General features: G+C 56.6%; 2 protein-coding genes across 8 annotated transcripts in view; one reads left to right on the forward strand and one right to left on the reverse strand.

Annotated features, from left to right (window-relative positions):
- The first annotated feature begins 257 nt into the window (after nucleotides 1–257).
- On the forward strand, nucleotides 258–7544 carry LDLRAD2 (low density lipoprotein receptor class A domain containing 2). The gene is made up of 5 exons (XM_043910557.1): nucleotides 258–339; nucleotides 2419–2853; nucleotides 5013–5144; nucleotides 7034–7195; nucleotides 7321–7544. The coding sequence occupies exons 1-5, from the start codon at nucleotides 258–260 to the stop codon at nucleotides 7542–7544; spliced, it is 1035 nt and encodes a 344-aa protein (XP_043766492.1).
- A 383-nt stretch (nucleotides 7545–7927) lies between these two features.
- Nucleotides 7928–14870, reverse strand: part of HSPG2 (heparan sulfate proteoglycan 2) — a 108173-nt gene continuing 101230 nt past the window's right edge. For 5 of the 7 annotated variants that reach the window (XM_043909135.1, XM_043909137.1, XM_043909136.1 and 2 more), the window contains 9 exons: nucleotides 14005–14176; nucleotides 13789–13911; nucleotides 13644–13700; nucleotides 10401–10476; nucleotides 10248–10326; nucleotides 10051–10121; nucleotides 9822–9905; nucleotides 9337–9440; nucleotides 7928–9184 (listed from right to left, as the gene is read on the reverse strand). In XM_043909135.1, the coding sequence (XP_043765070.1) occupies nucleotides 9012–9184; nucleotides 9337–9440; nucleotides 9822–9905; nucleotides 10051–10121; nucleotides 10248–10326; nucleotides 10401–10476; nucleotides 13644–13700; nucleotides 13789–13911; nucleotides 14005–14176 (939 nt within the window). In that variant the 3' untranslated portion in view covers nucleotides 7928–9011. The remainder of the gene's footprint in view (nucleotides 9185–9336; nucleotides 9441–9821; nucleotides 9906–10050; nucleotides 10122–10247; nucleotides 10327–10400; nucleotides 10477–13643; nucleotides 13701–13788; nucleotides 13912–14004; nucleotides 14177–14870) is intronic. The other 2 variants (XM_043909134.1, XM_043909139.1) reach the window with 1 other exon arrangement.

Consider the following 14870-nt stretch of genomic DNA (forward strand, 5'->3'; position numbering starts at 1 on the left):
AGCAGGCATCCTCCCCGCCTTCTCTCCCCAGGCTCCTGCCCCAGCCCCAAATCTCCATGGCAACCCTAGACACAACCCTGATCTGAAGAAGAGTCTGGAACCGGGAGTGCAAACATCTCTGGAGAGACCAGAGGAGCTGGTGTACTTGCTTCCTCTTGCTCCCTGAGTCCTGCCAACTCCTCCACCCCAGTCTCCCCAAAGACCCCAAACTGCGGATTCTGCCCGTCTGCCCCACTGCTGGGCACAGGACAGCCGGGATGGAAGTCTGTCCTCCGCAGTTGCCCCAGAGGCTGCTCCTGCTGGGGGCAGCCGCGCTGACTGCATCAGCTCTGCATACAGGTGAGTCCGAGGGGGCTTGGCTGGGCAGGCAGGAGACTCAGGCCCACCACCCTTAGAGCCTGTTTCCCCAGTCAGCATTCACCCTGATGGGCTGGGATCCCTTGGGTTGGGGGACACTGGGAAACTCTCAGTCTGCTCTTGCCTGGCACCCGCAAATCCACCCCAATCCCTGTGGGTGGCTGGAGCTCCAAGTCACCCAGAAGCAAGGGCCTGGGGGCAAGTGGACTGTGGACTTCGGAGTCAGATAACCCTGCATTCACACACTCAGTCTACACTTGACATTATTTTTTTCTTTTTTGGCCTCACCCCCAACCAGGGATCGAACCTGTGGCCCCCTGCATTGGAGGCACAGAGTCTTAACCACTGGATCCCCAGGGGAGTCCTGCCATCACTGTTTCTAAGTCTTCGTTTCCTCAGCAGTAAAGTGGGAAGAATGATAGGGTCTTGCCCCTTAAGGGACTGTTATTATTTTCCATATGTGATCAACCATGCAAGACACACAGACAGCACCCCACACATAGGGGGTGCTTGTTCACTCACTCTCTGAAACTCCCCCTGTCCCACGTCCCTCCAGGGCAGGTTCTGGCTTTAGTTGAGCTGCACAGATATGAGAAGATACTCCTACATCCTGAGCCCTAAAGGAGAATTTCTTCCCCACAGACCCAGATCCTGGCTTGTCCTCAAGCACCACTGGTGCCCCTACCATGCCCCAGAAAAGCCTCCTCCTGTTCTCCCTCTCTCCTTACAAAAATCAGAGATGGTTTGAATACTTGCACATTATCTCATTAATCCTCATAACAACCCAGTACTAATGAGGAAGTTTGGGACTGGAACAGATACCAAACTAAAGGGAGTGTTTAACATAAGGACATTTATTATTTCACTTAAGAAGAGAGGCCTTAGGTGAAACCAGAAATGGTTTTCAGCAGCTCACCTGTGCCAAGGCTCCTCCATAATGCTCATGACCTCATCCTTGCAAGGTGGCTGCTGCAGCTCCGGGCATCACATCCTCAGTCAATGACTTTCAAAAGCAGGAAGAAAAAGAGGCTCCTCATCACACAGCTCTCACTCCCTCTTTTTTTTTTTTTTTTGGTTAAATTAAGGAGGAAAATCTTTCTCAGGAACTCTCAGCAAGCCTCTCCTTAAATCTCATTGGCCAGAATCAGGTCAGATGCCAATCCCTAAACCTGGCAAATAGAATTAGGATTACAAGACTTGGATTAGGTTAATGACCAGGGGGCTAGCATGTTGCTCCTTGATAGCTGAGGGGAACTGAGTTTCTTTTAGCAAGGAGAAACAGGGAATGGCTGTTGGCTGGGCAGGTGCCCAACTGTGTCTCTCTCATCCTTCCTTAATAAGATAAAACTAACACTTCTGCAATGCTCATTAGGTGCTCCCCGAAGCACTGCACCCATACCCATACATGTCCACAATCCTTTAGTTTCCACTCCAAAATATGGAAAGGTCTGACAACCAATATTTGTTTTTTAACTTACTGGCAACACCTTGACCTGAACTGATAGGAGTCTGTGTGTTGTCTCTATTTGTCCTACTTAGGGTAAATGTTCTGTACAACTGCTCTAGAAAATGTGTTTGATCACAGAGGGATGCGGCAGACTCCGTCTGGGACTGTATCATATTATCTTTCTAAAATCTGGGAAATTCTGAAACCGCATCCGAAGATTTTTTGTTTTAAATGTGGACCATTTTTAAAGTTTTTATTGAATTTGTTACAATATTATTTCTGTTTTATGTTTTTTGGTTTTTTGGCCACCTGGCAGGTGGGATCTTAGCTCTGATTGCAGGGGTGGAACCCGCCCCCACCTCCACTGGAGGGGGAAGTCTTAACCACTTGGCCCCAGGGAAGTCCCTATCCTAGGGTTTCTGAATTAGATAATGAGGACTTGAATTACATCTTGTAGCCCTCACAAATATTCTGAGATGGATCAATCACCTGCCATTTCCCCAGCTAGAAAACTGAGGCTCAGAGAGGGTGAGCGACTCGCTCCGGGCCACCCGGCGGGCAGACGGCAGGGGCCAGGCCGGGCACCTCGTCCAGGGCCGTGCTCTCCGTTGCAGCTGACCTGGTGGACCTGTGCGGCCGGACCCGGCAGGCGGACGGGCTGCTGTTGCGTTCGCACTCCGCGTCGCGCCGCTTTTACTTCGTGGCCCCGGACACCGACTGCGGGCTTTGGGTGCGGGCGGCCGCCCCGGGCGACAGGATCCGCCTCCAGTTCCGCTTCTTCCTGGTCTACAGCCTGACCCCGCCGTCCGTGCCGCCCCTGGCGCTCAACGCCTCCGCCCCGCCGCCGGCGGACCCCTGCGCCCCCGGGTCCTACCTGCAGTTGTACGAGGGGCCGCCGGGGACGCCCCGGCCCCTGGGAGCCCCCCTCTGCGGCCTGACCATCCCGGCCCCGGTGACGACCTCCGGGGACCTCCTGGGCCTGCGCCTGGTCACCAGGGGCCGCCAGCCCCGCGTGGACTTCGTGGGCGAAGTCACCTCTTTCCGGCTGGGTGGGTTGGGGGCAGTCGGCCCGGACCCGGAGGGGCCCGGGCCAGCGGGAGAGAAGCCGGTGGGGCGGTTCAGACCCAGAGCCAACCGCGGGGACTTGACTTCGCGCACCTCACACTCCAGCATCCACTCCCTCATACACACGGCGCAAGCACATACCTCACACCTCGTACACACGGCTCCACAGACCCGGCACACACAGACTGCCAATGCACGGCCCACCTGGCTCACATTCGGCACACTCCCTCGCACACACACTTCGCATCATGCACACCTCATGCACAGTACCACTTTGCACACTTCCAGGCAACTCACGCCCACCTATGTCCACACACCGGCTCCTCTGTCCCGAGTCCGCCTCTCAGACGATTGCAGAGGGGCGGAGAGCGAGGACTCCTGGTGATGGTAAGTGAGGGAAGCCTACTTGGGCAAGGAAAGGGAACTGATGGTGGTGTTAACAATAATTCCTTGTTGTCTCCTGCCCTTGGCAAGCCTCTGTTCTCACAGCAGCTCTGCTGGGTCATACCCTCATACTGATGGATGGGAAACAGGCTCAGGGAGGTTAGGCAAAGTGCTGCAGGCCTCCCAGATCACAGGCTGAGCAGCGGGGCTATAACTGCTAGAGCTGGTCCTCTGCTCACATTGAATCGAGGCTTTAGTCCCTGCAGGTCTGACACCTACACATCTTGTGCGTATGAGAGCATTCACTTTCATTTTCACATGTAAGAAACCCAATTCGAGCTGGCTTAAGCCAAAGGAGAATTTGGGGGGCTCCTATAACTGGGATACTAAGGTGTTGGTTCAGGTATAGATGGATCCAAGAGCTCAAATGATGCCTCCTAGGCTCTCTCTCTTTATTCTTTCCCTTTGCATTGCTTTGGGTCTGTTTGGCTTTCATCTCAGGCAACTCTAGCTCCCTCTTTCTACTTGGCAGCAAGGTGATCCTGCAGCTCCAAGAACGCAATCTCTCTTATAATTCTCACCTCAATGAAAAAAAAGAGTGAGGACTTTTTCTCTATTGGCCACACCATCGTGTGGCTGGCAGGATCTCAGTTCCCGAAGAGGGACTGAACCCGAGCCCCCTACAGTGAAAATGCCAAGTCCTACTCACTGGACTGCCAGGGAACTGCAGGGATCTTAAGGTTCTAGCAAAAGTCCTCAGGGTCAAATATGATTAGTCACATGGGCCATGTGTCCATTCCCAGAACCAGGAATGGAATGCTCTGATTCCCATGCTCAGCTCTGAGCCATGGTATTGGTCAGTCCTGCCTGACTCAGCTTTTTTCCGCAGAATGGGGTGCTGTGTAAGCCAACCTGTCTGCCGCACCTGGGCACCAAGTCATCCCCTTTTCTCATCTGTGTGTGTGTTCATTCATTTAACAAGTATTGAGTAGCTGCCAAGTACCAGGTGCTGTTCTAGGTGCCAGGGATTCACTCAGCAATGAGTGAAAGAGAAAGTCCCTGCCTCATTTGAGCTGACGTTCTAGTGGGCGAGACAGACCACAAAGAATCAAGCAAATCTGTGTTCTGCAGAAGTGGTAAGTGCTGCAGGGGAACCGGAATCAGGATAAAGGGGTGGGGGGTGGGGAGGGGTGGTGTGCTGTTCTTGTGTGGGGGTGAGGGCAGGCCTTCGGGCAAGATGACATTTGAGTGGAGACCTGAGAGGAACAAGCCATAGAGTTGCAGGTGGGCTGATGGCAAGTACAGTGCTGAGGGTGGCGAGGTGCTTGGAGTGTTCAGGTCGCCAGGCATACACATGTGCACGTACACACTCACATGCTCACGCGAGCATGGGGCGGAATTCCTCCCCTGCCGCTTAGATACAAGCTATGAGGCCTTGGTCTAGTGACCTAACCTCCCTGTGCCTCAGTCTTCTCATCTCTAAAATGGGGTTGATAACAGTAGTGAAGCCACAGGGTTGCTGTGAAAACTCAATGAGCCGGGATGCAAACCGCACCGGGTCTGGCATAGGAGCTCCGTAAATCTTAGCCACCATCACCCTCATCATCTTTATGATCACACCCCTGTCTCATCCATACTCTTGTCTGCACGTGCCTGGAAACAGCCTCTCCTGCTCACACCTCCTACCTTCCCTCCCCGCCGGGCCACGCCTGCCCCGGTGCCCGGGGTCCTCATTGCACGCCTCCCCTCTTGGCTGCAGGATCCTGTGGTGCCTACTTCCCGTGTCGGAATGGCAGGTGCATCCCCCTGAGCCTGGTGTGCGATCGCTGGGGCATGGACAACTGTGGCGACGGCAGTGACCAGGCTTCCTGGCCACCAGCCAACTGTGGAGGTCAGTGGGGGGGATGTGGCCTGGGCCCCGCCAACAGCTGGGATGGAAGCTGGAGGCAGGGGTGTGGCGGGAGAGGAAAAGGGGAAGCAGCGGGGACTCTGTCCAGACCAGGCTGAGGACCTGTAGCCTGAGGACCAGAGGGCGTTAGAGCTCGAAGATGCCGGAGGTGATAGGGTCCAGCTGCTTCCGACTGGTGTTTCAGTGGTGGTGAGGGTGCGTGCTAAGTCATTTCCAAGAAGAACTGACTCATTGGAAAAGACCCTGATGCTGGAAAAGATTGAAGGTGGTAGGAGAAGGGGGCGACAGAGGATGAGATGGTTGGATGGCATCACCGACTCAATGGACATGAGTTTGAGTAAGCTCCGGGAGTTGGTGATGGACAGGGAGGCTTGGCGTGCTGTAGTTCATGGGGTTGCAAAGAGTCGGACACAACTGATTTACTGAACTGAACTGAACTGAAGACATTTCCATCAAGTCTGACTCTTTGCGACCCCATGGACTATATTCTATCAGGCTCCTCCATCCATGGGATTCTCCAGGCAAGAATACTGGAGTGGGCTGCTATGCCCTCCTCCAGGGGACCTTCTAGACCCAGGGATTGAACCTGCATCTCTTATATCTCCTGCATTGGCAGGCAGGTTTTTTTTTTTTTTTTTTTTTTTTTTTTACCACTAGTACTACCTGGATCAGGGTTCAAACCCATGTCTCTTACAGTGGCAGATGGATTCTTTACCACTGAGACACCAGGGAAGCCCTCCATAAAGACATTTCTGTCTATTTTTCTCACTGTCATTTCCCTTAGTCCCCAGAGCAATGCCTGGGGTATAGTAGATGATCAAAAAATACTTGTTGAATAAGTGGAAGAATGAACCTCCCTGTCCCTTCATTTGTTTACCTGTAAACTGACGATGACAAATCTAGCCTTTTAGATCTGTCATGAACTTTAAGTGAAATCCTGTGGGTGAAGAGCCCAGCGCAGAGCACATGTTGGGTGCACTGACAATGCTCAATACAGGTACTTCCTTCTTGAGAAGTAGCTCCATTCATCCACTGCAGCCCCTGGAGCTAGACTGTGAGTTCAAGTCCACCCCTGCCACTTCTAGCCATGTGACCTGGGCAAGTGACTTAACCTCTCTCTGTGCCTCAGTTCAGTTCAGTTCAGTTGCTCAGTCCAACTCTTTGCAACCCCATGGACTGCAGCATGCCAGGCTTCCCCGTCCATCACCAACTCCTGGAGCTTACTCAAACTCATGTGCATTGAGTCGATGATGCCATCCAACCATCTCATCCTCTGTCGTCCCCTTCTCCTCCTGCCTTCAATCTTTCCCAGCATCAGGGTCTTTTCCAATGACTCAGTTCTTCACATCAGGTAGCCAAAGTCCTGGAGTCTCAGCTTCAGCATCAGTCCTTCCAATGAATATTCAGGACTGATTTCCTTGAGGATGGACTGGTTTGATTTCCTTGCAGTCTAAGGGACTCTCAAGAGTCTTCTCCAACACCACAGTTGAAAAGCATCAATTCTTTGGCGCTCAGCTTTCTTTATAGTCCAACTCTCACATCCGTACATGACTACTGGAAAAGCCGTAGCTTTGACTAGGTGGACCTTTGTGACAAAGTGTTGTCTCTGCTTTTTAATATGCTGTCTAGGTTGGTCATAACTTTTCTTCCAAGGAGCAAGTGTCTTTTAATTTCATGGCTGCAGTCACCATCTGCAGTGATTTTGGAGCCCCCCAAAATAAAATCTGTCACTGTTCCCACTGTTTCCCCATCCATTCCTTATCTATAAAATAAAAATACTAATACTTGCTAAGAGGTTTTAGGAGGATTAAATGAGACATAATCATTTAATCATCAAATCTCAGTGAGTTAGTGGTTATTTCCCCCTGCAGGTCCCTCTCCAGTGCCCAGCCTGGTGGGGAATCTGGATGATGGTAACTCCCAGACCCTGACTCCTTACCCAGCTCTTCAATCGTCAGGACCCCTGGGGACGGCAGCTGAGATGAGCCTGCCAGCACCCTGGGACCCTGCCCAACAGGGTGTAGCTCTGGAAGGTAGGTGGCTCTTGGCTACCACCCACTGTCGCTCCACCCACCAAGATCATACTTGTCCCACTCCAGGGGTTGGCAGGGGGCAGCAGGCCCAGGCTGAGGCCTGAGTGGACACTCTCTTTCTGCAGGGCCCTGGCTGCAAGGGGTGGCGCTGGCCTCCTCACTGTCCCTGGCCTCTGCTGCCCTCCTCCTGGGCCTCCTCTGGTGCTGTTGCTTCTCCGGCCAGCTGGCCTCCCGGGCCCGGGCCCGTGGCCTCTGCTGCACTGTCTGTTACAGGTGTCCTGGCCAAGTGGCCCCTGGGGGGCTGCGGCTGAGTGAGCCAGCCTTCCAGCATCAGGGGGTGCACTCCTAGAGAGGCTTCGGGCATCGGAGGGAAGAGAGTGGTCTCTGGGGTCAGATGGCCCCCGGGTTCTGCCCCCCCACCCCGCCACAGGGCTGTTTACCTTTGGGCCCATCACATAATCCTCCGAAATTCAGTCTGCCCCTCTGGAAAATGGGATGATGCCTGCCTCAGAGGGTCACAGTGAAGGCCACTGGGACAGCTGACCCTGCAGCTTGTTTTGGCGGCTGGCACCCTGCTGGGTCCGTGGCGGGCAGGGAGCAGGGGCCTCGCACGCCTGACGCTGTCTCACTTCACCCCTGGAACTTGCTGGTCCATCCTGCTTGGCCCCATCCTGACCCACCCTCAGGGACCACGAGTCCCGCTTGAATCAAAGACACAGGAGACGACAGCCCTGGCGGGGCAGCACCATTTATTAGGAAAGATCAAGACAAAGACCACAGGAGGGTCCCTTCTAGGACACAGAGGCCAGGCGCCCGGCCCCACATCTGGGGGGACTGCTGGCGGGGCGGGCCCTCGGGTGCCCACAGATGGGGCAGGACGGTCACGTCCTCTCCCTGTCCCTCCCAGTCGTGCGTCCCAGCTCCCCCACCCAAGGCACTTACTCTTTCTGACCACCAAGGCTTCCTCCCCCCACGTCCCCTGGGCCTTCACTTCCAGATCCGTGGGGGGGGACGCGGCCTGGCACGGGCAGGGAGCCCCTCTCAGTGCTGGGCTCTGCCTCTAGCAGCTCCTGGTACGAGTTGGGTGGTTTCCCTTGCAGCCCCTTGAGGGCTGGGGGCCCTGGGCTAGGTGTGGGGTTGGTGGGGAGGGGGGGGGCGATGCAGGCCAGGAGGGCTTGGTGGGAGGGGGAGGCTGCCAGGGGCCAGGGGCCCGGCTGGTCTGGTGGGGGTGGATCGGGGCTAGGACGTGGGCTGGGGGGAGGGTGGGGGTGCCCGCCCAGGGGTGAGCTGCCTTTTGCTCCACAGTTGGCACTAGAGAGCCTGCCCAACCCAGAGGAGGGTGGCCAAGGCCAATTGATGCCCTCCACTCCAGTAGCTGGTGAGGCTCCAAGGTGGCTGGCGAGGTGCCGGGCTGGAAGCCGAGGCTGGCTCCGCAGAAATGACGGCCGCTGCCCTGGGGCTGAACGAAGGGGCGGCCCAGCGCTGCCTTGGTGGGGCGGCTCCGTTGGTGGGGGCGGTTCTGACCCCACTGAGCCACCGCGCCTAACCCCGAGTCCTGGTGGCCCCCCGAGGCACCGGCTCTGGTGCAATCTGCTGTGTCCGCGGCCTGTGGCTCTGCCCAGGTGTGTTTGTGGGTGGGGGCGGGGGGTGACGTGCCCACCCTCCAGTCCAGCCCAGGGCAGTAGCAGCAAAGCGTGGCATCGCCTCAGTTTCTTACAAAATATTCATCATCATCATAATAATAATATTAATAATAATATAGTTGCCGTTGCGGGGCTGGGGCGCAGCCCGGGAGTCCGTGCAGGGCGGGCCGCGCCTACGAGGGGCAGGGGCGTGTGTTGGCCCCCGCCTGGGCACGGTGCTGCAGGTCCACTGGTTGTGCGGGGGGGCCGCCGGGCCGGGCGGAGTGCAGCACCAGGTTCTTGATGCAGCCCGTGACGCCCGAAGAGAACCTACCCCCGGTCAGCACGGCCACGTCGGGGGCTCCGCCTGCGGGGGGAGAGGGCGGACCCATCAGCTCGGGGAGCCCCGGGAGGGGGAGCTCCAGCTCTGCGGGGGGGTGCAGGGGCCCCCAGTCCCTCCCTCGCCCCCCTGGAGGAGCAAGGCCCCAGCCTGCCCCGAGGCCCGCCTTCAAGACTTACCAATGTAGATGCTGCCCTTGGTGTTGACCGCCACATTCGGGCCTGGGGACTGGCCGCTCACCAGCTCCTCTCCGTCCACCTGGATGGAGCCTCTCTGGCCCTCTCTGCATCGAAACGGGGGTCAGGCCCTCACCCCTGATTCCCCATCCTCCCCAGCCCTGTGAGGGTCCCCTCCCTTAATGACAGAGGTCCGCCCCCTGCTCCCCGAGTTCTTTCCTGCCCCCCCCACGCTGGGTGAGAGATCTGGCCCCACACACACAGCTTCCGAGCACCCCACCCGGGTTTCCCCCATCCCTTGGGGTGATCGTGCGCCCATCCCTGCCCCCCAGGAGTCTTGTCCCATCCTGGAAGTCTGTGCTCTGGGTGGTGATCTCCCCGCTGACCCCGCCCTCAAGTTCTGTCTCCCCAGAGCTCAATGCCTGCCCCCGACATGGGATGGGGGAACTCTGGCCCCTTGCTCCGGTGCCTGGGGGGGGCTCCCTTACCGCAGCGCTGTCACGCGATGCCACTCGCCATCGTTAATGGGGTCTTCAGAGACCAGGCGGGCCTCCCCGCTGCCCAGCTGGTAGCTGCAGGCACATGGGCCCAAGAGGGTGTGAGCGGGGGGTAGGACTGGGGGTGGGTAGTGGGGGGTGTGGCTGAGGAGGGGACCTGAGGGAAAGCTGCTGAAGGATAAGGGGGGTGAGGGAAGGGACAGGAGGGGCCAGGACCCACCTGAAGACGAGGTGCCCGTCCTGAAGCCCAAGGCTGATGAAGTCCTTGCCTCGGCCAGACTGTCCCGCCTCCTGCCAGGGAAACACAGCATCTCTGCGGCCCCAGCGGCGGTGACCGCCTCCTTTCTCTCCCCCACTTCCCCGGCCACAGAGAGGCTGGGGAGTCTGAGATCCCCGGGCCAGACGCCCCACACTCACCTCGCCCTGCCAGACCAGGAGGCCGCTGGCCGTGCTGGTCCGAACCTCCAGCTCGATGGTCTCAGGCACCTCGGGGAGGCTGCGGTGGGGAAACAGGGTGAGGGGCAGAAGTCCCACCCCGGGGCCCACAGACCCTCCCAACACTGGTCTCACCTCCTGGAGAAGACGCGGCCCGGGAGAGCAAGGAAGCCGTTGTCATAGAAGTAGGCTCCGTACTGCCCGGGGGCATCTGTGGAGGGGCAGTGGGAGTGATGCTGGGAGCCCCGTCCACCCCATGGAGCATCCATCCCGCACAGGTACCCCTGACCTCCATCTCCACCCCGGCCTGTACTGCTCCTAAGGGGCTCTGAACCTGTGGTCCCTGAGGACCCGCGGTGGGGGGGCGGGTGCCATGGGCAGAATTCAGAGGCCTCTGAACTTGGCGGGAAAACTACAGTTCTGGTCTTGCTCACTTCTTCCTGAAGGTAGCTGCTCCTTCAATTAGGCAGGTAGGAGCCACTCTGAAGGTGACTTGGTCCCCAGTGGGAGATTTCCATACCCCTTGTGGTAGTTACAAGTACTTAAAAACATTGTTCATGCTTATTGCAACTTTGGTAGCTGTTGGGACTAACAACCCTAAATCTTGTATTTAATGGTTAATAAGAGAGTTCGACTGTGAAGAAAGCTGAGCACTGAAAAATTGATGCTTTTGAACTGTGGTGTTGGAGAAGACTCTTGAGAGTCCCTTGGACTGCAAGGAGATCCAACCAGTCCATCCTAAAGGAAATCAGTCCTGGGTGTTCATTGGAAAGACTGATGCTGAAGCTGAAACTCCAATACTTTGGCCACCTCATGCGAAGAGTTGACTCATTGGAAAAGACCCTGATGCTGGGAGGGATTGGGGGTAGGAGGAGAAGGGGACGACAGAGGATGAGATGGTTGGATGGCATCACCGACTCGATGGACTTGAGTTTGGGTAAACTCCGGGAGTTGGTGATAGACAGGGAGGCCTGGTGTGCTGCAGTCCATGGGGTCGCAAAGAGTCGGACACGACCGAGCGACTGAACTGAACTGAACTGAAAGAAGCAAAAAATTTTAAACGTTTTGATAAAAGTGAAAGGGTGAGTCACTCAGTCATATCCAACTCTTTGCAATTCCATGGACTGTAGCCCTCCAGGCTCCTCTGTCCATGGTATTCTCCAGGCAAGGATCTGGAGTGGGTTGCCAGGCCCTTCTCCAGGGGATCTTCCTGACCCAGGGACCGAACCCAGGTCTTCTGCACTGTGGGTGGATTCTTTACCCTCTGAGCCACCAGGGAAGCCCTTTGATAACCTTGTTTCAGGATAATTGGTTTCCTTTGAAATCCTATGTGCTTCATTCATTCTTTGTAGTCAACAGGGTCAGGTAGGGTGATCACCCATCCCTATTTGCCGGTTCCTGTTCTGGTTCTTTTTCTGACTGTGATGGGTCTTCCTTGTGGCCCTCAGGCTCTAGAGAGCACAGGCTCAGTGGTTGCAGCGTGTGGGCTTAGCTGCTCCAAAACATGTGGGATCCCAGTTCCCCGACCAGGATTCGAACCCGCGTTCCCTGAATTGCAAGGAGGATTCTTAGCCACTGGACTGCCAGGGAAGTCCCCTGTCCCGGTTTAGCTCTGCAAGTCCCTCATTCCCAGGAGCCTCTCAGTTCTGAGCAGACTGGGACAGCTGGTCACCCACATCAGCAGCACATAAACGGTTCCGAACCCTTGAGTTCCCTCCATCTTACAGACGGGAAGGCAGGCTCAGGGGTGAGGGACTTGCCCAGAAGTGGGAAGCCTGGATGGCAGCCCAGACCTTAGGAACGCATCACCCAGACTGTGTGTGTGGCTGTAACATTCCCAACCCTACCTGCTCAACGCCATTCCGTACCAGCGCCGGCCCCTGGGGCCTGGCAGCTACCAGGGTAGGGGACAGGTCGCAGGCCTCCACCAGCTGGTTAAGTGAGCAGCTGACAGTTTCCGAGCACCTACTATGTGCCAGTTACGGGGCAGGAGGTTTCACATCATCCAGCTACAAACGTCATTTTTAACTGGATCCTTGTCATAACCCTGTGTCTTTGCTACAATTCACGAAAGCTAATAGTCTGCATTTTCTCGTACTCTTGAGAGTATCTTGGACAGCAAAGAGATGAATCTAATCAATCCTAAAGGAAATCAACCCTGAATATTCATTGGAGGGACTGATGAAGCTGAAGCTCCAATACTTGGGCCACCTGATGCGAAGAGCTGACTCGTTGGAAAAGACCCTGATGCTGGGAAAGATTGAGGGTAGTAGGAGAAGCGGGCAGCAGAGGATGAGATGGTTGGATGGCATCACCGACTCAACGGACGTGAGTTTGAGCAAGTTCTGGGAGGTGGTGAGGAGCAGGGAAGCGCGGCATGCTGCAGTCCATGGGGTCACAAGGAGTCGGACAAGACTTAGGGACTCAACAACAACAATGTTCTGTGTCCACTGTGGACCAGGCATTGTTTGAAGCGTTTTAAATACAGTAAAGGATCTTATTCTCACACGAAATTTTTTCCAAAGCTTTGTGGAAGGATGTTACTTCTTTCTATTTAATACATGAGGAAACGGAGGTCCAGAGAGGTTAAGTGACTCAGCCAAGTCACACAGGCAGGAAGGGGCAGAGCTGGGATTTGAATTCAGACCTTTACGCACTAGACCACTACCTCTCCTATTGTGTTAGTGATAAATAAGATACGTATCTAGAAATCAGGGAGCACAAGCCCTGTAAATGATGTTCAACAAATAAATTTTTAAATTGGAGTGTTACTGCTTTACAGTGTTATGTTAGTTTCTGCTGTAGAATGCAGTGAATCAGCCACATGTACACTTATACCCCTTCCCTTTTGGACCGCCCCTCTCCCCCGTCCCCCCATCCCCCCACCCCCAATCCCCCCCATCCCCCCCATCTAGGTCTTCACAGAGCACTGGGCTGAGCTCCCTGCGCTATACAGCAGGCTCCTACCAGCTATTTATGTTACACGTGGTCGTAAAGTCATTATCACTGCCTTTAAACAAATTGTGGAATCCTTGGGAACGAGCGTCCTGCCTTATGTATATTTACTGTTCCCGGGGCAAGGATGGGCACACAGACACTTTTGTTGCTTGAATGCATGAATACAGAGCAGAGAACGGAAGTGGGAGTGCCGCGCGGTCACCCAGCCTGTAAGCCCCGGGCGGGACCCGGCTCTAGGCGGCTCATCTCTCCTTATCCTGTCTCTGCGCCCAGGGAGCCTCTCCCCCGGACTGGTTTTATTTAGAGGCCAGGATGGAGTGGTGAGGGGGGTGGGGGTCACTGGAAGAGGGGCTGAGGGACCCAGAGTCTGGGAAGGACAAGTCGGCTCAGCTCCTCTGGCTGCTCACGGCCAGTACATACCGTTGCCCCCGCTGCCTTCAAGATGCCAGTCGGGCTCCACCATGCCGTGTCCAGAGCCTGTGGGGAGGGGCAGGCTCCAGTTGGCGGGCTGTGTCCAGCTCCTGGAGCCCCAAGGGGGAAGGCGGAGAGAAGTCGGGGCGCTTACTGTGCTGGCAGCGTGGGCCCGAGAAGCCGGGGGGACAGAGGCAGAGGGTGCCCTGGCAGGTGCCCCCGTGTAGACAGGGCTCACGGAGCCGGCAAGGGTTCTCCTCGTGCTCGCAGAGGTCTCCTGCGGGTCGGGGCAGAGGTGAGCGGCCAGGGGCCGGAGCGGCCGCTGCCCACGCCGCACCCCCGCCCAGCACCAGCCCGGGGGCTCCCCCACCTTTGAAGCCGTCTCGACACAGACACTGGAACTCGTATTCGCCCGCGGGCATGCATGTGGCGCCGTGGCGACAGGGCTGGCGCTCACACGGCGAGCCGTCGTAGCACTGCCCGACGCCCCGGCTGCCCAGGAAGCTGTAGGTGAGGTCCAGCCGCTTTCCGTTCACTGACACCTGTGGGGACAGGGACACGGAGGGGCCTGGAGAGCGCAGCGGGCAGCGGCGGGCAGAGGCGGGCAGCGGCACGGGTGCCCCAGCAGACGGAGGGGAGCGGGGCCCAGGCTCGGGCTTGAGCAGGGAGGTGGGAGACTAGGGTGGGGAGCGTGAGGCAGCCGCGCAGTCACGTCTGACTCTTTGTGACCCCCTGGACTATACAGTCCATGGAATTCTCCATGCCAGAATACTGGAGTGGGTAGCCTCTCCCTTCTCCAGGGGATCTTCCCAACCCAGGGATGGAACCCAGGGTCTCCCGCATTGCAGGCGGATTCTTTACCAGCTGAGCCACAAGGGAAGCCCAAGAATACTGGAGTGGGTTGCCATTTCCTTCTCCAGGGGATCTTCCCAACCCAGGGATGGAACCCAGGGTCTCCCGCATTGCAGGCGGATTCTTTACCAGCTGAGCCACAAGGGAAGCCCAAGAATACTGGAGTGGGTAGCCTATCCCTTCTCCAGGGGATCTTCCCAACCCAGGGATCGAACCCAGGTCTCCTGCATTGTGGGCAGATTCTTTACCAGCTGAACCACCAAGGAAGGAGGAACACCTTCCTCCTTCAGGGCCCCGGAACACCCATCACAGTGGTCCCGCCTCGGGACGAGCTTTGAAGGCAGGTGCAGTCATCCCATTTCCCAGAGGAGGAAACTGAGGCTC

Source organism: Cervus elaphus, chromosome 8 (assembly GCF_910594005.1).
Source record: "Cervus elaphus chromosome 8, mCerEla1.1, whole genome shotgun sequence".
NCBI lineage: Eukaryota > Metazoa > Chordata > Mammalia > Artiodactyla > Cervidae > Cervus > Cervus elaphus.